The 24,312-nt window shown below is 53.8% G+C and overlaps 6 protein-coding genes across 6 annotated transcripts; 5 read left to right on the forward strand and 1 right to left on the reverse strand.

Moving 5' to 3' along the window:
- Nucleotides 1-2,322: 2,322 nt before the first annotated feature.
- On the forward strand, nucleotides 2,323-4,282 carry J4E90_001869 (uncharacterized protein; the record flags this gene model as incomplete). The annotated part of the gene is made up of 4 exons (XM_051431453.1): nucleotides 2,323-2,959; nucleotides 3,012-3,073; nucleotides 3,120-3,717; nucleotides 3,807-4,282. The coding sequence occupies 4 exons, from the start codon at nucleotides 2,323-2,325 to the stop codon at nucleotides 4,280-4,282; spliced, it is 1,773 nt and encodes a 590-aa protein (XP_051294587.1).
- Nucleotides 4,283-6,992: 2,710 nt separating this feature from the next.
- On the reverse strand, nucleotides 6,993-7,754 carry J4E90_001870 (uncharacterized protein; the record flags this gene model as incomplete). The annotated part of the gene is made up of 2 exons (XM_051431454.1): nucleotides 6,993-7,487; nucleotides 7,542-7,754. The coding sequence occupies 2 exons, from the start codon at nucleotides 7,752-7,754 to the stop codon at nucleotides 6,993-6,995; spliced, it is 708 nt and encodes a 235-aa protein (XP_051294588.1).
- A 1,171-nt stretch (nucleotides 7,755-8,925) lies between these two features.
- Nucleotides 8,926-10,311, forward strand: J4E90_001871 (uncharacterized protein; the record flags this gene model as incomplete). The annotated part of the gene is made up of 2 exons (XM_051431455.1): nucleotides 8,926-9,520; nucleotides 9,569-10,311. The coding sequence occupies 2 exons, from the start codon at nucleotides 8,926-8,928 to the stop codon at nucleotides 10,309-10,311; spliced, it is 1,338 nt and encodes a 445-aa protein (XP_051294589.1).
- Nucleotides 10,312-13,291: 2,980 nt separating this feature from the next.
- On the forward strand, nucleotides 13,292-15,170 carry TEF1 (translation elongation factor EF-1 alpha; the record flags this gene model as incomplete). The annotated part of the gene is made up of 6 exons (XM_051431456.1): nucleotides 13,292-13,296; nucleotides 13,411-13,481; nucleotides 13,538-13,593; nucleotides 13,818-13,937; nucleotides 13,990-14,005; nucleotides 14,065-15,170. 6 exons carry the CDS (start codon nucleotides 13,292-13,294, stop codon nucleotides 15,168-15,170), a joined length of 1,374 nt encoding a protein of 457 aa, XP_051294590.1.
- A 780-nt stretch (nucleotides 15,171-15,950) lies between these two features.
- J4E90_001873 (uncharacterized protein) lies at nucleotides 15,951-17,504 on the forward strand (the record flags this gene model as incomplete). The annotated part of the gene is made up of 1 exon (XM_051431457.1): nucleotides 15,951-17,504. The coding sequence occupies one exon, from the start codon at nucleotides 15,951-15,953 to the stop codon at nucleotides 17,502-17,504; it is 1,554 nt and encodes a 517-aa protein (XP_051294591.1).
- Nucleotides 17,505-18,849: 1,345 nt separating this feature from the next.
- On the forward strand, nucleotides 18,850-22,498 carry J4E90_001874 (uncharacterized protein; the record flags this gene model as incomplete). The annotated part of the gene is made up of 3 exons (XM_051431458.1): nucleotides 18,850-19,067; nucleotides 19,144-22,148; nucleotides 22,200-22,498. The coding sequence occupies 3 exons, from the start codon at nucleotides 18,850-18,852 to the stop codon at nucleotides 22,496-22,498; spliced, it is 3,522 nt and encodes a 1,173-aa protein (XP_051294592.1).
- Between the last annotated feature and the right edge of the window lie 1,814 nt (nucleotides 22,499-24,312).

The following is a 24,312-nucleotide window of genomic DNA, read 5'->3' on the forward strand; positions in this document are numbered from 1 at the left end:
CACCTCAGCGCTTGCGTAGTCGTGTCGCATGTCAGACGCTGCGAAGTGATTGTAACGTTGGGAAGTGATTGCCTTTCAGTGAAGGAAGATGAAAGGTGCCTGTCCTTGAAACGTCGTCCTGGGGATCGTTGACGACGTTTCGACATCGTGGGGCCTAGATGGACCTCGTCATCTGTTTGAAACAACGGCAATCTGACAGTTTCTCAGCGGTCGCTGTGACAAGCCTGGGTCTGCCTGGCGGTGACAGCGGCGGGAGGGAACGTGAAGCTGTCACATGTGATCTGTCCCGTGACTCGAGCGGAGTATGGATGCACGTCTGTCTTTGACTCGTATTTTACAGCGGCTGTACTATAGAGTGTTCCGAACCAAGGCATCCTCGAAGCCATCAAACGCAAAGGAATTGCTTTTGCCATCTTGGGTGATGGACGAAGACGTACGACGGGTACAGGCTAAAGTGTCAGGACGAACGTCCGTAGGTCTCAGCCGTTCGTGTTGAGGACTCTGAACGCATTGTGGCGTCGTCGGTGAATTTGCCGTGGAGCATAGCAGCCGCTCTAAGATGGGGGCGTTGAGCACGCGTAATTTGTAGAAGTAGTTGACAGCAGGTTGCGATAACAGCTGATATGGCTGGTGCTACCGCATGCGCACTCATTCTCAACAGCCAGGTAGCACACGGCGGTGATTGCGTGAAGGATCTAGAATCGCATCCGTAGTACGAGCAGTCCCAGCACTTGTGGATCGTGGTGCTGCCCCAAACCATGTGGAGAAACAATTACTCCCCGAACCCAGGGCTCGCGTCAAATTGCCTGCGAATCTAGAGTCCTTCAGCATGTGTAGGGTTGCTGAGACAGGGCGGCCCGATATGGAGTGACAGCTCCCAAGGACTGGGCTACCGGGCAGAGGTCAAAACAGACAGTTGGAGCGTCCGCAAGACGGGACAAATGAAACAACCAGTCATGCATTGCATGGGGCGCCACGGCATGATGCCAGCGGGCATGAATTGTTTGAGGTGATGCTCACTCAAGCGCCCCAGTGAGCCTCGGTTCCAGTGGTAGTCAGCGGTCAATCCTGCACGCTGGCTGACTGCAGTGTGTTGAGTCGGCATGTACTTGGTGTGTACTGAGACGGAGGCCGATCATGGCAGCAGTCTCCACTGGAATGGCATAAGTCAGGGCACTTGATAGAACTACAGTATTGGCGAGCCAGCGGGGAGGTGTGCCGCGCGACGAAGTGGGCCAAGACGAGGCGTTGCGGAGACGGTCTTCGTCGTCGCGGACAGATGATGAAGGGCCGTTGCAGGCTGGGGCGCAGCGGGGTGAATGGGTGCTAAGGGAGTGTTGCAGGAGCGGCGGGTGGTGGATCCCTGTTTGGCGTGCCGCTTGTAGTTCAGCAAACCAAGCCCGCGGCCATGTGTTGTTTTGAAGCTTCCAGGCCTCGATGACGCAAGGTGTGGTGAAAGTCGCGGTGGGTGCGTGGATTTGTTCGGAGCGATGAAACGCCCTGTCGCCTAGGGCCTCGCGTGTGGCGTGGGACCCCCCGTTTCATCGCCCGGTCCCCGAATAGCAGGCTGCGCTGCGGCGGCCAGGCGGAGCGCGACAGGCACCCCCCCTGCTACTGGCGTCAGGCACTCCCTCCAATCCTGCATCAGAGGCCGCGATAATCAAACTCACGCATTGCTCCCCTTCTACCCACACGCCCGCTCTTGCGTAGCCTTCTTCTTCCCTTTACCTCCACACTCGCTCACCACACGTCACTCTTTTATCGCCTCGGTCCCCCTTGGCACTTACTTTCTCTTCGTCGCTCCGCGTGCTAGTCGTCGCCTCCCCGCCGGCTCTTTGCAATATATCCCCTGGTTGGCGATTTTCCCTCGAGGCCCTATCACCGCAGCCCATTCCGCCTGCATAACGGCTACATACCATCAGCTGCCTTGTTTGCTTTATCCCTGTTGATTAACTCGCCCAATCTGGATTATCTGGATTCTGTCAATACCGCCGGCGACGTCAACTGAGCCTGCATTGCGCCTGCCGTTAACCCTGGCCTCCTGCGCCTGAACCCAGCCCGCCCAATCTACTATAGTGAAGCCGGTCACGACGCACGACCACATCATCGCCACGATCGGAGTGAATCTCTAGCCTACTCACGCATCACCGATTCGGAACAAGTGCCGTTGTGCTTCTTCCCACCTACCCCCGTCTGTCGTTTGCTGGCCAAGACAGAGTCCACTCTCTCAACCCTACCGTCCTGGATCCTTAAAGCACACCTTCTAGACCGCGTCCCCTCCCCTAGGACTCCTACCCGTTACCTACCGCTCCATCAACGACAATGTCTCTCCTCCAAACCATGGGTGGTTTCTCCAAGCGTGCGGGTCATGAAGAGGAAGACCCGACTGCTGGTCTTGAGAACCTCGACGTCCAGCACTACCTCGGATACATCTGGTGGATCATTGTTGTCGTCTTCTTCATGTACCAAGTCATCCTCTTCTTCGTCCGTTACATCCGCACCGTCACGTGCTTGAACAACGAAACCCAACGATACTTCGCCATCCCCAACAGGACCTACGCAGCTTTCAAGAAGCACTGCCTCGATGCGCCTCTGTTCCGCACCCGTCACCACCGCGAATTCAAGCTCTCTTCCGCCATTGGTGTTGGAACCCTGCCCAGCCGTCTGCAAACCTTCTTCCTAGTTGGCTACTTTGCCGTCAACGTAGGCTTCTGTGTATGGAAGATCGACTACAGCAGCTTCTCAGCCGGAGCCGGTGAACTTCTCAGCCGCTCCGGTATCATGGCTGTCATCAACATGATCCCTTTGTTCCTGCTTGCTGGTCGCAACAACCCCATCATTAAGCTCACCGGTATCTCATTCGACACCATGAACCTCATCCACCGTTGGTTCGGACGGATCGTCATCCTTGAGGCCATTGCCCACACTGTATGCTGGATCGCCAACAAGGTCCACACCAGTAAGTTTGCCCAGTCAGACAGGTCAATATTGCGATGCTAACAGATGTGCAGAGGGCTGGGGTGCCGTACAAGCCTCCATCACTGGAAGCGAGTTCATCATGACAGGTTTCATCGTAAGTTGTGTACCAAGTCAGTACCAACAACGTCTAACATCCACAGGGAACTGTCGCATTCGTCTTCCTCCTGATTCAGTCTCCATCCCCAGTGCGTCACTCCTTCTACGAGGTTTTCCTGCACGGCCACATTGTCGGTGCTGCCATCGCGCTCGGCGCGGTATGGGTCCACCTCAAGGAGCGCCCGCAGCAGTTCATGCTCTACGGCGTACTCGCGCTCTGGGTCATGGAGCGAACCTGGAGATTCGTCCGCCTTGTCACGCGCAACGTCGGAAACGGTGGTACCGGTTGCGATGTCGAGGTTCTCCCCGGAGACGCCCTTCGTGTGACCGTCCGCATGGCTCGCCCATGGAGGTTCCGCCCCGGCCAGCACGCCTACTTGTACATTCCTTCCGTCGGACTCTGGACCAACCATCCCTTCTCTGTCGCTTGGAGTGAAGAAGAGGAAGATCTCACCATTGCCTCGTCCGTCGCCGATGAGAAGGGTCTTCCCATGAACCGCCAAGACATCCTCGAGCACCACAAGACTAGCATGTCTTTCATTATTCGCCGACGAACTGGTTTTACCGACAAGCTGTTCAAGAAAGCCGACCTCTCCGCTTCCGGCAGATTCTCCACTTCGGCATATGTCGAGGGCCCATATGGTAAGTACCGAAGCTTGTTTTTCCCCGGACTTTTCACTATCGCTTATATTAATCCAATCTAAACAACCCATGCTAACATCATATGACAGGCGGTGAGGACCTAAGCTCTTATGGAACTGTCATGCTGTGGGCTGCTGGCATCGGTATCACTCACCAAGTCCCCCACGTTCGTGATATCGTCGCTGGTTACGCCAACGGAACTGTCGCCACCCGCCGACTTACACTCGTCTGGATCATCCAATCGCCCGAGCACTTGGAATGGATCCGTACATGGATGACACAAATCTTGTCCATGCCACGCCGCCGCGAGATCCTGAAGATTCTGCTCTTCGTCACCCGCCCTCGCAGCACCAAGGAGATCCACTCGCCCTCTTCCAGTGTCCAAATGTTCCCTGGACGTCCCAACGTTCAAGCCTTGGTCGACCAGGAGATGCAAGAGGGCATTGGTGCTGCCTGTGTCAGCACCTGCGGTACTGGTGGATTGGCGGATGAGCTCCGTCGCTCCGTCCGCAATCGCGAGTCCCAGTGGAACGTCGACTTCCGCGAGGAGTCTTTCTCGTGGTAAACGTATCCTCCCTATTCATCTCTGGTCTCGTCACATGGGTATACCCTTCGTCCATTGATCACTAGCCTTGCAATCTATCATGTTTGGAAGGACCAATGTTGGATCTAATGAGGACACGCTTGCATATACTACTTCGCTGTATACATTACATTTCTTTTCTTTACCGCATCATCGCTTGATTTGGTCTCTTTTTACACTCCTTGTATCTTATCCTGTGGAGCAGGCACGAAGACAAAATATTCATGTGGTCGGGCGCGCCTTCGGGCTAACTATCAATGTTATCACGTCACCACAACGGTTCTTTCACGAGCACGGCGATGCTTGTTTGGTGTTCAAGGCGTCTACTTTGACTGATGGTGTACATATCTCTATCACCTCAGAAATGATGACAAGTTAACAACGATTCGATTTTCATCGCTCTTTCCTGACATGACATACCCTGGTCCTGGTAGTCAGCTTACATTAGCGTTTTCGTCAAAACGTGAATCTCATGCCCCCTGCTGCGATCCGGACACCTGTCGCACACCCTTACACACAACATGCGTATATCGACGGGACGATACTGCATCAGCAACATCTCCCTTCCGCCTTCGCTCGACGGCTGGCTGTGAGTAGCCTGCTCCCGCCGCAGCCCAACGACTGCGACGCGCGTCCGCCGAGCGAATAAACCTCCCCATCACGAACGCTTATCTGAAACCCTCGTATAGGATTGGTTCCGTGTACTCTTATTCGGTATCTTCTTATGACACAGCGACCGTAAGCCTTCGGCGTTTGCGACCCGCGCGCCATGCGTTTCTAGTGCGCCTTCCCGTGTACGGGAGCGCTGGGAGATACAACGGCCCGGTTGTTTCAAAGCGCCTCATTCGCACTCAACAAGTCGCTGTAGTTCATCCATAGACATCGATGCTGGCGCGCCTTCATGCTGCACTGCACAACGCTCCTCCAGTCACTGTAGCTCTACTGCAATTCGGACGATGTGAGGAGATCCGAAGGTGCGCGAACACCCAGATCGCGGCTGAATACGGTGCATGAAGAGAACGGAAGGCTTGCAGCTGAGCGAACAGATATGTCGATCGTCCTTCAAGTCTGGACAAGACTTCCGCGTCCCGATGCTTGTAGATGTACATCGTGCTGACGGGGTACGTATGTTAGTCTGCACTGCTTACGTATGGGCAGTGTCAACTCCGTTGACTGGACCTCAACAAACGCCATTATCGTAGGAATACGTAGTTCATGATGCCAGAGAGGCATCCGAGCAAGTCCAGCTTGCAGCTGGCAAGGGTGATAGATCCCGATCTTGAGCTGGTGTAGCTGCAGCTACCTGTGACCGGGTACTTCACAAAAACCTACTACCATCTCACATCACCACGGTATCGGGCAGTTACGTACCTTTGCATCTTCCTCAGAAGGATCCGGAGCAACGCATCGACCCTGTAGATGTTTGCGCAATTACTCCCGCCTCATGTTGTCATCTCGCATTGACCTCATAGGCATGCATCCAGATTCACAGCATTCCATTCCTAATCAGTCCCCAAACATTTCAAATCTCCAACAGCGGCTTCTCCACTCGTAGACTTCCAACGATCGCAAACGATGCCTGTATGCGTCCGGACTTCGTCATACCGGACTAAAGTCGAAAGTCGTATCCAGTACACAAAAGAGCTGGTAGAAGTATGATTGGAAGATCAGACTTACCCGTCTTGGAAAAACATCATAACACCCCTTCTATCACTACACCTCCTCAGCAACCGGCTCTTCATCAAACCCCGCCTCTAGACCCCCATCGAATCACACAGTTCCTTCAGGATCCAGACCTGACCTTCAGCACGAGCCGTCCTGCATGTCCAACGTCCGCATTCCCCATCCGTGCACCTCCCGAGCCTTCACATGCACAGATAAGGTTCCCATCCAACCACAACCCTACTGCTGCGCCTCGGAAATTTTATCACGTCTTTGTCAGATGCTCGTGATAACTGACGTTCGTATGACGCTTGGCTAATATTGAAGGATTGCCCACGAGGATGAAAGAACAGAGCAGGGGCCTTTGTCGCTTAACCAGTTCAACCAGCAACGGATGTTGTCGAGGTCCAGAACTTCTGCCTTCTTACACACCGCACATCACGCAAATCGTCCGTTACCGTCCTTAAAATCACAGCCCACGAGTATCCTTCATGTGCGACACACGGCAAATGAAGAAAACACCCCGTCGCCATCTGTGCGTCCCCGCTGCATGCGAATATACGCCGTGCGAGCGCACGGATGGGGGAATGCAATATAAGAAGAGCCGGCGCGAGCAGGTTTCTTGCTACCTGGCTCAAGAAAATGCTCCGTCGCTACCACTATTTGAGAAAACGGTTATCGCGTGCGCGGGGCGGGGTTGCTTCATTTAATGCTGATAACACGCGCATGACGTTGTGGGGTGAGGTATATTGCTCTGCTGAAGCGAGGTTTGTTGGACGGGGGAGGTGTTGCGGTAGCGAAGACACGTGGTGGGTGTGGCTGTTGGATGGGGTTGATGTGATAGGGAGTGATTTTATGGTTCTAAAGGGACTTTCGATCGCGTAACTCGTAGTGTTGGACATTTCACTTGATAAGCTCTAGTTGACTGCGGACGAAGACCGTGGATGTGAATGACACTATCGCTATAGCAGTTCTCCAACCCAAAGGAATCTTCCTGGAATCATTCGTCCGTCGCGTCTTTTCGTGCGCATCAAACTGCTTCCGGGCTCTCATGCGTGGCAGCGTCCTCCATCTCGAACCTCCTTTGTATTCCCTCCCAGCCTTTCGTCACCACTTCGGCCATAACGCGACCCATACTGCCTTCCTTCCCCAGCGTTTCCATTGCCTCCTCCACGCTCACGAGATGACTCTCATACGTGACTTCCAGTTCATCTACCCCCGTGTTCTCATGATGTCTTGGCTCGTATCCCTCAGGTTCTTGTTTTATTCTATCGCGTAAAGAAAGATTCTGAGGGTACGCCGGTGGCGGTTTGTATACTGCGCCCGCTTCAGTCTCAAGCAGGGTCTCAAGGTTTGGAGGAAGCGTCTCGGCGATGTACCAGTAGATTATGTATTGTCGCGTGCCGAGAGGCATGAGTTGCATAGAGACTGGTTCGGCAGTCTGTGGGGAAGCGTGGACGCGTGGGTGGGCTTGTGGTTGCCGATGTACGGTGGGTAGAGGGAGAAGACGGTTACGGTAGCCCGACTGTTCATGCGATTAGTAGGTATCCTGCTGCAAGCATCTGTTCACATCGCGTACCTCTTCATATCCTTCTCTTTCTGCGCCCGTGCCGCTCTCCTCACCGGCGTCGCGTCGTCCCTTGGGTAAAAAGTAAAACTTTCGTCCTCGGTGGACGCAACTGCATATCACCACACGGCTCGTGGCCAGGTGAAAGATCGCGACGCCGCCTCCGACCACAAACTGGTTGCTGTCGTAGTGCGCGGTGTATATCTCAGCCTTGCTTGTAGACATTGTCGGTCTTGGTGGTTGAGGCTGAGGAGTGTATGCTTTGGATGGAAGCAGGCCACACATGGGAATTGCGGAAGTAGCTTCTGCTTGAAGGGCGGCTTTCAGGTTATAGCGCTGTTACCTTGCGCCAGCGAGCGGCCTCTTTGGTGTGTGACGGCCATGATGGATGCTGTCATGGTAGGTGCCTAAGATACGTGCGTCGAATTGAAGGAGAGGTATGGTGGGGCTAGTGACGTTTGGCTGTACATGGAGAGGAGCCCCGCGCTTTAGCGCCATCGCACAATCTTTCAATGTTTTATGTATATTGATATAAAATTTGGCAAGCTCTCTATCAACAGTACAACTGGCCTAATGGCCCAATGGCAAGGCGCTTGACTACGATTCGTTCGACATCAAGAGATTCCAGGTTGTAAGTAGCTCCCGGAGCCCACGTTCGAATACCGCCGCTAACGCCAAAAAAAGCGACCCCTGGTTAGGTCACACAGTAGCTCTCATCAGCATTCTTTTTTTGCCTTTGTATGACACGCATAGGCGCAACTTCTTTTTTTCCTGCCGCGATTGCTTCTACGAACGTGGTGGGCAAAGGCTCTTTTTGCTTAGCTCTGCCTGTACCCCACCTAGACACGCGCATTTCAACGAACACTCAACTTTATCAACGTAGAAGCAGCGACGACGTAACAAACCTTAGAAGTGCTCTTTCTAACTTTCTTAGCTGCCTTTTAAGACTAGTTTGTTAAGGCACAACACGAGTTCATTCTCGGTCCCTACCTACTTGTAAACCATAGCAGCGCCCCGCAAACCAAGAAACCGCACGGAGCATGATTCGTAATTTTATCAGTATACCCGGAGTGAGGGGAAGGCGGATATGTACCATGTCGCACTCCTTGGCGGCGAGACCAGATCAGGAAGCTGGTGATATTCAAGGTACCTCAACGTCTCGGCGTCTTCTTGGCTGCCGATGAACGACACTCCGCATACTCGTTACGAACCAAGCGCCGGATGTCATGGCGATATCCCTATGCGAAACTGCGAGATGAACTCGAACCGTTGCATCATTATTTGCTTGGCCTTCATCGCACGACAAGGTTCTGACAGCATCCATGGATGGATATATAATATCTTCGGACTGACCGCGGAGGCTTCTTGTCAGCACTGAACTCGACTCTTGTACATCATGAAGTGGACGAAAGTGTTACTCGCCGCTCAATTAGCTGCAGCGACTCCCTTACAGCCTCGCGACAGCTCTGTGACGCGCACTGCTAAAGCCAGCTACGATGGCTACCACGTCTATTCCGTCACCCCGTCTTCTGCTGACGAGGCTCGTGATCTCGGAAAGCGCTTCTCCCGATACCACACTCATCCCATTCGCGACACCCTGTCCATCGCTATTCCACCCGAAGAGGTCGACTCCTTCAACGCTCTGGGTCTGAAGACTCGCCTCGTCAATTCCGATCTGGGCCACTACATACGCGCGACTGACAAGGAAATCGTTTACAAGAGAGGTCTACACAAGCGTGGCGAGCTGCCAGATCTCTCTTGGTTTGACACCTATCATCCGTATGCCGACCATCTCCAATACTGGGACGATCTAGTCAAGGCGTTTCCGAGGAACTCCAAGAAGTTTCCAATCGGACAAAGCTACGAGAACCGGACTATCTGGGCATTCCATCTTTATGGAGACGACAAGAAAGGGTACGGAAAGCAAGAAGAGAATCCAGTCATCCTTTGGCATGCGACAGTCCATGCTCGAGAGTGGATATCGACCATGGGTAATATGGTGCATCGCGACTGCTGTGAAACACAGCTAACTGTCATAGTGATTGAGTACCTGGCCTACCAACTAATCGAAGGCTACAAGAAGGGCGATGCCAATGTGACCACCTTCCTGGACTACTACGACTTCTACCTAGTTCCCTTCCATAACCCCGATGGCTTCTTGTACACGCAAACCAACGACCGTCTCTGGCGCAAGAACCGTCAGCCACGCCCAAACATCAACACTACCTGCCTTGGTACTGACGGCAACCGCAACTGGAAGTACGAGTGGGATGCTGAGCCGCCAGAGGGTGGATCGACACCTGACCCATGCGGTCAAACATACCGCGGAGAAGCCCCAGGAGACACGCCTGAGAACCAAGCCATGGACAGTCTCTCGGCCCAACTGTCGCAGACAGGCGCTGGAATTCGGTCATTCATCGACTTCCACTCGTACGGCCAGCTCATTCTCACTCCTTATGGCTTCTCGTGCGACCCGCTCCCGGAGACTCTTCCTCGCATGCTTGAGGTTGCTGGTGGTACTGCGAATGCCATCATGGCTGCTAGCACAAAGAACAGCACGTACGAGTTTGGTCCTGGGTGTCAGATCCTTTACTTCTCGACCGGTAACTCAAGAGACCACCACTATGCTGTGCATGGCGCAAACCACTCGTGGACGATGGAGCTGAGTCCCCAAGACCAGGCGGGCGGCGGGTTTGTTCTCCCCCCAGATCTGATCTGGCCGGTCGTGAAAGAGCAATGGGCTGGACAGCAGTGGCTTTTGAATGACGTGTGGGTAGACTAGTTGTAGGTACTGGAGAACTGGATGTAGCTACAGTGATAAGATGGCTATTGGGGTCTAGTGCCCAATCTATTTAAGATGCGACAACGGTAGTCTCACAACCTACAAAGCAACAACATCATGATATGAAAGTCTACCACATATCTCACGAGGCCGTACGCTTCAATGAAACTCGATCACTAGCCTGCAACACCACAAAACGCGGTAGCTACATGCAGTTCACGATGAACGTGTGTGGGAAAGCCAAATCGAAGTAGTCAAGATGTATTCAAACTCTCTCGATGCTGATTCTAGCCTCACTACTAGCCGCCTCGGTGAAGTCTTGAATGAACGGCGTAAGTCTTTTGACGAATGGATCGCCTTTCCAAGTCTGTCCAATGTATGTCGAGCCAATCATTGTTCTTTCGAAGACTCTCGCAATGACCGCTCCGCAGACGCTGCCGCCGTTCGATACTGTTCGTCCGACGCAAGTACGGTAAGATAACAAAGGGCCACCGTATTCGGCACGATTGGTCCAGAAGTCTGAAACCCGACGCTATTTGAATGCAGTACAGTAGTTGACACGGTTGGAAATGTTTCAAGTATTGCTATTACTCCAGCGATTAGACAGTGGAGTAGCGAGCCTTGGCTGTAAACATTTGCAGGATCTGGGGGTATTGCTACCAATCTACCGACTAGCTATTCTGATCGACGAGTTCGCTGTAGCCGTTCATGGCAAATGCATTATGAGCGGAAGAGGCTATCAGCGTGGCGACGAATGTATTGGCGGTATAATGTATTCCATAGAACATGACCCGGAGTCGTTGCAACGGCTGCAAGGCGCACAATGTGACCGCAGGTACGGCCTCAATGCCGGCGGAACGCTATGCTGCCGCATGCAGTAGCGTATGGATGAGCAAAGTGCTTGAGTTCTTTACTATAAGCCCATCGGGTAGTGGTTTCATGACTGTATAGTTTCAGAGCGCAGAACATGATGGAAGAAGCTTGTGTGTAGAGAGAGAGTTTACTAGTCTCAGTGTAAATAGAATGGGATGTAGAAGCACGAGTTATATACTGGCCTAAGAGTTGTGGATACTTGGTACAGCCTAAGAATCGTGAAAAGTGTCCTTGTTTGGACATGTGTGTAGCATGTTGCGTGGCATCTAAGCCTTGGGCGTGTGAGCCTTACCCAAGGATACTTCCAAAGAGTGTGCGACGATTGCCTTGACCCTCTGTCTTCCCGCCATGGAGCCGATGCAGCACTCTGATACTTGCGGATTATAACCAGTGGAAGCAGCGAATGAGCAGGACGCATATCCACAACGCTTCCCCAACCTACTATGCGTAGAGGATGATAGCATTTCCGGCAAGGTCTCCTCACCTCGATCAAGGGACAAACTAAACACCCTGAAGCCTACAATGACGCTGCATCCGCTCTTTTGCGTATTGTTGTCTTAATGTAGGCCTCATGCCTATTCGCATTCTCCTTGTACGAAGTGTGCTCTCCATCCAGAACAAGGAGTGCTTCTCTCTCGTCCTGTTGTATTGTATGGATACGCGCGATCGTATTGAGAAGGTGTTGTAGGGTCGGCACGTTTCGTTTCGGATGCGTGGTGGGAAGTCGTGGTTCGGTGTCGTCAATGTGAGCGAGTGAGCCTAGAGAACGACGCAGCGTCAGTCCTTCGACAGCCTCGAAGCCTGGGTATTAGCTGTCGTTAGTTGCGTACTGTACCATATGAAATGCTATTGATGGCTTAGAAGGAAACAACCCAGAGTGACGAATATGTCGAATACGGCGAGGGTCAGTGCCTTCTGCGTATATCCAGCTTCTTCTGAGACTCATGGCCTCGCTTGAGAAGGAGAAATCTGAACAGGTCTGCAGCCTACATCAGGATGGAACCATGCAAAGTAGGTGTCGCCACACCAACGTAGGCTCCAGGGTGTTCAGATTTTCTCGCTCCTTGGGTAAGGTGGCCTGTGAAAACAAGCTGCACGTCGGGTCTTTGGGGACCAAGATGATCGGTGAGGCGTTGGAAGTCTACCATTCCTCGGATTCAGACTGAAACGCCTGTGCCATGTCTGGATGCCGATAGATCCCTTCGTAGCGGGGTTCCTTTGAGCAAGACCACTGAGTGATGTAAGGGGCAGTGGAATTTCCAACAGCGGTACGTCCGGCAAGGGGCGGCGTTGAACAGCTCAAAGGACGGTTCCACGATAGTTGGGTCCTCTGATACTGGGCGTCTGCGATAGCGCGTGTGAGTCAAACCAGACCCATTGTTCTGGCTCCATAAGCATCAATGCCCAAGGTAGCGGTAAAAGCAATAGAGGGAGTGGCTAGCAGCGGAGAAAGGAAATTGAACACGGTGGTATGCATGATTTGGGCGGTACCATCGACAAGGCCACAATAGACTCCGCTTGTAGTGGGGCTGGGTACACGGTATGATGGCAATCTCAGTACCCCGCCAAAAGTTTTGCAGTGCGGCAAAAGTGACACCGAGGTGGTTTCAGCGCGAAGGCTGCATACTGGATTATTATTCCAGGTAAAGTGAATCGAGAATGAAGGTAACAATCGAGCCTTGTGCAAAAGCAAAAGCTGTAGCGCGTAGGTGACGCGGGTCAACTGGTACGAAAAGGGCTGATGGACAGCAATGACGATGCACCAAAAGGCTCGCGTGAGGCAACTGCGGCTGTGGCGAGCTCACGGTAGGCGGTCAGGGCGGTTGGAAGGGCTCCATGGCATGTGGGCCAATGAAGAGGACCCGTTTTGCCTCTTTCACAGTCGAATTCGTTGCAAGTGAAGGAGTTTTCGTAGCCCAACGGGGGGCTAGCGCCTAAAACTAGCACGGACCCACTCAGCCCTCCAAGTATATTAGCAACACCCAGCCCCTCCATCGCTCACTTTTTCTTCTTCGTCCAACTCATACCTTACACCGCGCGCTGTAAATCTGAGTATCAAACAACTTCCCCTCACCACCACCAAAGCAAACTACACAACACCGCCAACATGGGGTAAGTTATCTCCCCCGCCTTCTGCCTCAAGTCTCTGGAGCCTCAGCATCGCCCACTCCAGCAGCCTAGGCCGCCACCTCCATCCTCAGTACAGCTCACTAACAATGTCTGCAGTAAGGAGAAGATGCACATTAACGTGGTCGTTATCGGCCACGTCGACTCCGGAAAGTCCACCACCACCGGCCGTAAGCCCTCCCTCTCCGAACGACTGCGGGGTCACACAACTTACAATGGGATACAGACTTGATCTACAAGTGCGGTGGTATCGACAAGCGTACTATCGAGAAGTTCGAGAAGGTACGGCATCACTCTCCTTTCATATGGGCATCCGCGACCGTCCAGTGCACCTTTGAGCGCTCAGCCATTTCCGGCTTATCGCGATGAGGGGCATTTTTGGGTGGTGGGGTTGTGCGAACTTGTACGCGCTAGCGCTAGTCCGCATGCGGCTTTCGCGAACCCCAACACCATTACGCACATCCAATTTTCCCAATCCGGCTTCAGTCTGCTAACAAGCCTCACAGGAAGCCGCCGAACTCGGTAAGGGTTCCTTCAAGTACGCATGGGTCCTCGACAAATTGAAGGCCGAGCGTGAGCGTGGTATCACCATCGACATTGCTCTCTGGAAGTTCGAGACTCCCAAGGTATGTTCCGACTACACCAAGTTTTTACGAGACATTTACTAACAATATACAGTACTACGTGACAGTTAGTATGTGCATCCAGCGAACTCTCATCATGACGACCTTCAGCCGCTAACAATCTACTCAGTTGATGCCCCCGGTCACCGTGACTTCATCAAGAACATGATCACTGGTACCTCCCAGGCCGACTGCGCTATTCTCATCATTGCCGCCGGTACTGGTGAGTTCGAGGCTGGTATCTCCAAGGATGGCCAGACTCGTGAGCACGCCCTTCTCGCCTACACCCTCGGTGTCAAGCAGCTCATCGTTGCCATCAACAAGATGGACACCACCAAGTGGTCCGAGGAGCGTTACCAGGAGATCATCAAGGAGACCTCCAACTTCATCAAGAAGGTCGGCTACAACCCCAAGCACGTTCCCTTCGTCCCCATCTCCGGCTTCAACGGTGACAACATGATTGAGGCTTCCTCCAACTGCCCCTGGTACAAGGGTTGGGAGAAGGAGACCAAGGCCAAGGCCACTGGTAAGACCCTCCTCGAGGCCATTGACGCCATCGACCCTCCCAGCCGTCCCACCGACAAGCCCCTCCGCCTTCCCCTCCAGGATGTCTACAAGATTGGTGGTATTGGCACGGTGCCCGTCGGTCGTGTCGAGACCGGTATCATCAAGGCCGGTATGGTCGTCACCTTCGCCCCCGCTGGTGTCACCACTGAGGTCAAGTCCGTCGAGATGCACCACGAGCAGCTTGTCGAGGGTGTCCCCGGTGACAACGTCGGCTTCAACGTCAAGAACGTCTCCGTCAAGGAGATCCGTCGTGGCAACGTTGCCGGTGACTCCAAGAACGACCCCCCCAAGGGTGCCGAGTCCTTCAACGCCCAGGTCATCGTCCTCAACCACCCTGGTCAGGTCGGTGCCGGTTACGCACCAGTCCTCGACTGCCACACCGCCCACATTGCTTGCAAGTTCTCTGAGCTCCTCGAGAAGATTGACCGCCGTACCGGAAAGTCTGTTGAGAACTCTCCCAAGTTCATCAAGTCTGGTGACGCCGCCATCGTCAAGATGGTTCCCTCCAAGCCCATGTGCGTTGAGGCTTTCACTGACTACCCTCCCCTCGGTCGTTTCGCTGTCCGTGACATGCGTCAGACCGTTGCCGTCGGTGTCATCAAGTCCGTAGTCAAGGCCGACAAGGCTGGCAAGGTCACCAAGGCCGCCCAGAAGGCTTCCAAGAAATAAGCGCTCTCTTCTTGGGTTGCTTGTTTCTCTTCTTTCGTCTCTAGATACCTGGTTCTGGGGATGTGGTTGCTTCGGAAAAGCTGTGATGACTTTTGAAACGTGTCATGCATAACGGTCTGGGGTCCTGGCGTCGTCCTTCCATAGTTTCCATAATGATCTGAATGAAAACATGGGTGGGATATGAACAATAACACTTCTTCTGCATACGTGAGTGACTTGATGGTGTCTTGACTTACCCCTCACTTGGCTGTCCTGCTTCCCTCGCATGACTTGGTTCACCCGTTTCATCCATCTTCGTTTAGATCCTCACCTGGCGTTGCTACAATTTGTGTCGGCTTCTACAAAATTATTGTTCAGCTAGACGCCTACATCAACTTCGAGACTGTCTAGTTGTTGAAAGACGATAGCATGTATGCGACTCGCGTTGTAGCCACTCTCTGTGCTCCAAGGATCAAGGCAGGTTTCGCCGCGGACTGTGGTGAGCTTAGTTGACCATGTGCCAATCATCCCGGGCTTAGAAGCACCTTGATCAAGAAAACCACTAGACACCCTGGTGCCTACTTTGACGTCGGATGATGTACTTTGCATGTTTTCATATCAATGTAGGCTGCAAAACTGTCCAGAATTTTTCGTTGTGGGAAGACATGCCGCATCGATGGCTTCAAGGAACGACCCACTATTTTGGATTTAGCGCTGGCCATCACTTCCAAAGTTACCTACTAACCGCATGCAAGTCGCCATCGCTCTACGCTCTCACATTACAACCTCTCTAGAAGAGCAATGTCGGCAGACCTTTTTGCAGAATTTGGAGCAGACCCCCCTCCTAGTCAACAGCAATCGCAGCCTGCTGTCGCCAACAGAACAAATGCACCTGCTGCGTCGGACTTTAACTTCTTCAACGGCCTGAACAACGCATCGACTTTGGCAACACCGTCGCAGCAACCTCCGTCAACGAGCAATACTCAGAACTTTGGTACGACTTACGAACAAGCATCTACTGCCGAAGACAATGACGACTGGGGCGATTTTGAGGGCGGCTCATCTCTCGAGCCCGCTCCTGCCGCCAAACAAGATCCGTTCGCATTTGCACCACCCCCGGCCGCCCAACCGCAATCAAATGCATGGAACATCACCTCAAAAACCCACGATCCCTTTGAATTCACATCGCAACCATCTTCGCAGCCGCTAGAGCAGACATGGACTCGAGCGCCAATCGTGAAGGCCAAGAAATCAGCTGACCCAAGCGTTTTGTTCGACGCGGAGGATGATCTTGATGATGATGACGACTTTGGCGACTTCGAAGGCGAACAAGAGAGTAAGACGCAGTTCACAGCACCCGTGGCATCGTCTTCGGCGATTGTGGACCTACTTGGCGACATGAGCATAGCACAGGCTCAACCACCCAGCACGAGTAGTAGAGATACTGCTAACGCAAGTCGGGGTTCAAAGCTTCAAGCGACGACAAGTAAGAAACCTGGCACAGGCTTTGGTGCTGTGGCCAAACCAAAGCAACCCGTGCCGCCACCTGCAGTGGCTCAAGAAGATGACGGGTGGGATGAATTTGACGACTGGGAGGCGTCCATTCCTAGTAAAGCACCGAGCAAACCCGAAGCCGTGAAGTCGACTAGCAATGCCAAAATGAATGTCACACCAGCTCCGATACTTTCCCCTACAACAACAGATCCACAGGCAGGCGAACTACCTCCTACGAACGTGCCACCACCCGGCGTGTTGCTATCGCTTTTCCCTTCTCTCTTCGCCGAAGCACAGGAGAAGTTGTTCAAGCCCATGGCAGCCCAACCTTTGCCCATGCGAAACAAGCTACTGGCTGAGCCCGCGACAATTGCCTACCTTCAAGGCTATCTTATCCTCGGCAATGTCGCGGCGCACATCATAGCAGGAAGGAAACTGCGCTGGAAGCGTGACCAGCATTTGTCACAAGGCATGCGAATTGGCCCAGCGTCATCTCGAGCAACTTCGGGGATGAAGTTGACGGGCATCGACAAGGGCGAGAACATGAAAGAAGAGCGAGAGGTTTCCGATGTGGTCAGAAGCTGGAAAGAGCAGGTTGGGCGACTGCGACATGTCGTGTCTGGCGCAAATCAAATTAAGGCAGGCACTCTAGATCGTGGACCAGACTTGCAAGAGACGATGCCAGTTAAGACACTCAAGCAGTCCGAGGGTGGTATTCCTGCACGACAGCCCTGTATGCTGTGTGGATTGAAACGAGAGGAAAGAGTGACTGCAGCGGACATGGCCACGGACGATAGCTTTGGCGAGTGGTGGATTGACCAGGTCAACATGCATCGAGGTGTGTCTATGAAATGGCCGTGATGAAGACGATTGCTGACTATAGACTAGGCTGTAGGAACTTCTGGAACCAACATAAAGACACACTTCGACACCATTGATGACCTGAAGTCCCCGGACATCTAGGGTGAATGCATGGGTACAGCACACGGCATGCGCAGGATAAGTGTTCAGCCAATGGTGTCCTCCGGGGTATGCGGAGCTAATCACGGGTGGTCGCAACCTGCACGACTTTCTGCATGATGAGCAGAGAATTCAGAGGCCTCCATTGAACAAGTGACATCTGTTACTTTCCACATTCACTGTGCATATTGTTGCTGGGTGCCGGTAGTGTATGTAGTGTTGTTCAGGGCATGCTATGACGACATGAACGTCGGCTAGATTGGCGGAACGTTTGCTCTTTGCGCAAAGCGATGGAAGAGGCGGCAGAGCAGCACATGTCAGAAGGAAGGCTAGCGGAGGCTTGTCGGACGGATGATGACAGGTCCGGCTGGGGAAGCTTGTGGGACAAGTGGGATGCGCCGCAAGAAGCATTGTACATGGCAAGCATGGTAGACACTAGGTTTCAGCTGGGCAAAGCAGATTTGGAGTCTTGTGCAACCTTGACATCTAGCGTGCCATGAGGTAGGTCTGGAGTATGATGATGGTGTCCCGCCCCGGTCTATGGTAGATCAGATCTCTGGTAGCGTCGAGGGCGGGTGCATCGTCTGTGCACTTCGCGGGGCCAGCGTAGGCGCAATGCAAATAACGCCGCTGCCGTCTCAAGTCGCATCCATAGTGCGGGCGACGTAACTACATGCCATTCACTGTACACGCCCACTGATCACCGTTGACTCTAGTCCGCTCCACGCGTCGTATTTCTTACTGAACAGCCGCTTCCGTCGCAGGTGATATCCGACCCAAGCCCCATCAGCCCTGCATTCCCCGCCAAAGCCTTTGCACCACCGCCCGCCCGCGCATCTTGCACCCGTACCCCAGAAGCGATACCGCCGCCGCCCCCAACGCGACACCGGGTCAGTACACATTGACTTGTGTGCCTGTAGACCAAGACTGGCCCTCTCGTCGTCATTCGCTGCGCGTAGTCTTACCGAGCCGAGACTTGTGCCCAGGCCTGGGAACAGGCGCTCGTACGCCTCAGGGAATGAGCAGGCCAAATGATCATGGTACGTCAAGTGACCCTCTGCCCCGAGTCGTGATGCCCGCGACTGCCTCCACGGCGTCTGCCTCTGCCGCCGGCGAGATATGGCCCGCTTTGTAAGCTTCACCGCTCAATGCACCCGTGGACTGCGAGAGGAACGGCACCGAGCTGCTGCAGTAGATAATAGACACCCGCCTTGCCTGCCACCTGGACCACCTGCTGCTCTTCTGCATGGATCTGCTTGCTGACGCCCTCACCCCGCCAGGCTCTCTACCAGAAGAAGCACCCTTCGACTCGTTCGCACAGTCGCAGCACCTCTCCGAATATGCCCCGCTGGTCAAGACGAAAAGCACATCCAGCCTGCTGAGCTGGCGGACGGGGCCGCCGCCACCGATCGACACGGCCAAGCGCCTGAGCATCGATGCAGGGCAGCTGGACCGCATGGCAAGGTGAGTGCAACGTGCGAGAGGCTGGGCAGGCAGGAGCTTCCTCCGCTTCGTGGCTAACGGCTGACACATGCTCCAGGTCGCCCATTGTGTCTGAGCATGAACACGGCCTAGGCTCTTCAGGCCTGCGTCGCATTCGCCAACAGCCAGGCCCACGGCAGCTGCAGACGACCCAGCGAGCCGCTTCGTTGAACATCGCTACTCCGCCAGTGTCGAGGCACCCCTCAGAGTCCACGCCCACAGCGCCCGCGTCACCGACCTTCGCCTTTGGCGAGGACCTCACTCGTTTCCCCTCAGAGTCCCTGCACTCGTTCTCCTTCGCGACCCAATCCGAAGAGTTTATACACAACCGCCAGAATGTTTTGAAGCGCTCCATTGAGTTCATGCGAGACAGGCTCGGCTGGGCTGCGACCAATCCCGGCATAGCCAACGCTCAAGCCAAACTCAGCGGCGATCAAGAAGTGCAGAGCATGATGGAGCTCCTGACCCGGGCAAACCTCATAGGTCAAGACGGCACAGGAGCCCATGGGCTGGGTGCTTTGGGCCCAGTGACAGGACCCGCCGACATGTCTGGCGAGAATCCATTCGAGAAGGGATTCACAGTCGATCGATCAGCCAGCCCAGAGAGCATGCTCGAAGCAGCGAGACCCCCAGTACACAGGGCGACTACAATCGACGTAGCCGATAACAGCAGCACGTCAGACTCTCGAGAGGGACGAAGCTCATCGAGTACCGATTTGACCTCCGACGCGTCGAGCACACGCGTAGCGGCCGCCTCTCCACCTCCACCCTCCTCGCAGCCTGCACGACCCCAACGGGCCGCACTAAAACGTACCCTCACCGACGTCGCGCCTCTTACGATACAAAGTCAGCTCCACGATGCCCTTGCACAGCCATACCGGGTCGGAGACCAGGAGAAGATCGGAGACCTCGTTTCTCCTGCGAGCATACCGACTCTGCCACCAAGTTTCAGCAATGCACCAGGGCCTCACTCTGCGGGCTCAGCGCCGCATGGACACGGAAGTCGACACGCTCCAGCAGCACAGGCCATCTTTACGACCGAGACAGACACGCCGTGGACTATCACATCCGCAAACGACTTGGCATGCTTGGTATTTGGAGTAACAAGGGCGGAGGTCCGTAAGCTGGGCATCCTCGAGGTCGTGCGTGAGGACCGCAGGAAATGGCTCGAGAGCAAGCTGAAGGATCCTGAAAGTGGCTCGAAGAACGCGCCGGCTGGAGTATCGGCTGCCAACAACAATCTCAAGGTCGGCAGCGGTGTCACAGCGCGGTTACTGAGCAAGGCTCCATCACGAGTGACAGCCGCGAGGAAAGCACAAACGGACGACGGCAGTGGATCCTCCTACTACAACGCGAAGAAGACCGGCAAGCTTAACCACGAACACAAGGGCTCAAGGGGCGTCCTACTCTGTGGAGACGTTATTCCGATACAGAAACGCGACGGCTCGACTGGGTCGGCCAGCTTGTGGGTCAAAGAGAAGCGGGGCAGTCTCATATGGGTGCTTGAAGAGATCGCCGAAGACGTTGTGTACATCACGGTCGACGAAACAGGCTGCGTATCCAAGGGCTGGGGCGCAACGGAAGCTGTCTTCGGGAGCGATCGGTTACGGAGGGGCATGGATCTCAAGCGTCTCATACCAGGTATACCACGACTCCGAGGAACAAACACTGGAGTACTAGACTACGACTCCATTGACGAGTTCCGCAGCTACACAGCTCGCACGTCGAACAGCATCAATATACCCGTGACTGTGGAAGCCTTGCCTGGCGAACCTACCTTCCGCATATCTAGCTTCCCTCACATCGCCGGCATCATTGTCCTATCGTCCGACGACCTCAAAATTACGAGTTCCAATTCCGTGTTCTCCGCGGCTCTGTTTGGGCAGCCGCGACCTGAAGGTATCCACGTCAGCAAGCTCATACCCGCGTTCGACAGAATTCTGCACGTCATGACAGACGAGGACAAGATAGAGCTGGTTGACGGGATCGTTATTCCCGAACACAGCTTTCGTCGCGCACGAGCCCTGCTCGCAATGCGGGAAGGTAGTGCAGATGCCGCAGCCATCTTCCTGCGACCAAGTGGTCTGCCAGCCTTACATCGCGACGGATCAGAGATAATGGTTGACGTGCAAATGCGAGTTGTGAAGAGCGAAAAGTCACCCCGATTTGATGAGAATGTCATTGAAGAGGAAGATGGGTCATCGAAACCAAACAAGGGTCCAGAGCTGGTCTACGCTTTGTGGATAACATACTCCAGGCAACTGCACGCTGCGAACCACGGTATCGGTCCAGTGACTCCCCTTATGTCACGGCCACCCTCACCCCGCCAACCAGAGCCAGGCCAGTCCAGTTTCTCCGTGCCACAAGAACCCGAATCACATCAATCGCAAGGAACACCGCCTACAGTATCACTCCTCACACAGCAGATTCAAGAAGCCATGCGGCCTAATACTCCGCAACAATCTCAGAAAGGAGCCATGGCACCGCCGCCAGCACCTGCACAGGATGAGCCATCCCAGAAGAAGACTATCAATGATTTTGTAGTGTTGGAGGATATGGGCCAAGGCGCCTATGGGCAAGTCAAGCTATGTCGATACAAGAAGAACAGCAACAAGAAGGTTGTGATCAAGTATGTTACGAAGCGGCGCATCTTGGTCGACACGTGGACACGAGACCGAAGGCTTGGAACTGTGCCGCTCGAGATTCACGTCCTGGACTATCTCCGCCGCGACGGCTTCAAACACCCTAATATTGTGGAAATGGCCGATTTCTTCGAGGATGACATCAACTACTACATCGAGATGATACCGCACGGTCTACCGGGCATGGACCTCTTCGACTATATTGAGCTACGTGTCAACATGGAAGAGAAAGAGTGCCGTAAGATCTTTGTTCAGGTCGCAGAAGCGGTACATCATCTGCACACTAAAGCGAAGGTCGTGCATCGAGACATCAAGGATGAGAATGTCGTCCTCGACGGTGAAGGCAACATCAAGCTCATCGACTTTGGCAGCGCAGCGTACATCAAAAGCGGACCCTTTGACGTCTTTGTAGGCACAATTGGTATGTTTCCCGTCACTCTCGAATCCTTATTGTCATACTAACGATCTTCAGACTACGCTGCCCCGGAAGTCTTAGCTGGAAAAGCCTACCGCGGTAAAGAACAAGACGTCTGGGCCCTTGGCATCCTCCTTTACACCATCATATACAAAGAAAACCCCTTCTATTCCATTGACGAGATCATGGATCATGATCTCCGCGTACCGTGGGTCATGTCGGAAGAGAGCATCGATCTTGTGCGACTGATGCTAGATCGAAATGTGGAGAAAAGGATTACCATCAGCATGGTGCTCGAGCACCCTTGGTGCAAGGGCGCTGGTGCTGGCAGTGGGGTGGTTGGAGAAGCCGCTTGAGGGCCAAAACACATGGGAACGAATATATGGAACGACTTTACGATCTTTTGCATGCGGCTGGACTAGGAATGGTTATGGGATGGATAAGGTCAGGCGCACTGCTATAGAGCGCTTCTCCTTCTACTTCGAGTTACACACATCGTTCGCAAAATTGCGCCATAGCATTACGGCATTGTTTGGTAGAGCGAGAGATGGAAAAAATGAATACCCAAGATCTTTGTTTTTGCATATCATTGTTTGACAGGGGTTGTTCTGTCTGAGAACACGGTGACGCGATAGCTCCCGGGCGCCGATTTGCGGGAGGCTGGTTCCTTCCCCGTGATGACGTCTGGTATCGGCGACGGGCGACTCCTCACTACGACCTCTAACGGATCTCATCCATGACACTAGATGCACTCGCGCAAACAGAAGTTCCATGGTCCATCAAATTCGTCACAAATAGTGCATACCGTCTGTCTGGATGCTTTCTGATGCGCACCGCCAGTACAGGTCAGCGCCACGCTCAGTATAGCGTGGCAAGCAAACAGTACAACCCTCCATGTACTCAGCCTCAGGCGAGGCTGAGGTACCTATCCTCCCTGTCCCGACAACGACAGGCCTCAAGCCAATAGCAAGGCAACGCCACAGTCGTGCCACACGTTAGGCGTCCAGCCCAAGCCACGAACACCCTGTATCTCAGAATAGATCGAGTGGTTGTCCTCGCGCGTCGTCGCGGAACGTGTCTCGTTATTTGTACTCGCGGTCCAGTCTCCACGTACTATTGACGGTATTGCGATAGATACTTGGCAACTAATCGTTGATTTGACGCACCCTAACATTAGTGTAGCGCTTCAACAAGATGTTATCCCAACCGCCTAAGAGTAAGGCCGCTAGTATATGGTCTTTTGATTCGGGGTACGGCTCAGGCACATTGGAAGATGATGAGGGGTTCCAGGTACAATCGTGCGCAATGTTGTGTGTTGCGCAATTATTAACGCTGAGCAGATCGACCAGTCTGGAAGCTCCACGATTCATGGAACGTTGCCTACGTACCTCAACCAGCACAATCAACCAAACCCTGGCGGACCTGTGAGCCTTGAACTGGTAGATGACATTCGCGCGAGAACAATCACCGACTCGACTAGGCCTCTGGCTACGGAAGTCGACGTGTTTACAGCGAAAGTTCGCACTAGTGACGAATCATTGCTGCCGACGCAGAGTGATGGTATCGATTGCCTCCGATGTCAGCTTTGGAACATCATCAACCCCGACGGGAACATTAGATGCGACGACTGCACGAGCGAAGGATTCGAGACGCTTGAAGCTATCCTAGGTACTGCTGAACTACCAAAGACGACGACGGCGGCACCTCGACAACATCCTATAAAAGCAACACCATCAAAGGAAATTCCCCGATCTGAGAGTACCACGCGATGTTCTGCATGTGGGATCTCGGCACTCATTCACCCAGACCAGCCCGTCAGCTGTGCTTCATGCACTCTACACACGGGTTTGCTGTCTCCAACTTCGTCAGACCAGCCATCAAAGGTCAAACGTTCTTGTGCCCGAAGGCCACCCACAAAGCTTGAGTCGCATGCGACGCGATGTCTGCAAGGATGGCTGAAAGAACACCGAAACGATCCGTATCCAGACACCGAGACCAAGCGTTCACTAGCCGAAAAATGTGGTATCACTGAGAAGCAGGTCAACACCTGGTTTACTAATGCGCGAGCGCGAAAAAGGGTCGTTGATACGAAATCACCTAACCCGGCCTCGGAAGATGAAGGGGCTCGGAATACTCGACTTTCTAGCGTAATATCCACAGCGCTGTCGCA

Source organism: Alternaria incomplexa (assembly GCF_024043165.1).
Source record: "Alternaria incomplexa strain BMP 0042 chromosome Unknown scaffold_2, whole genome shotgun sequence".
In the NCBI taxonomy this organism is placed as follows: domain Eukaryota; kingdom Fungi; phylum Ascomycota; class Dothideomycetes; order Pleosporales; family Pleosporaceae; genus Alternaria; species Alternaria incomplexa.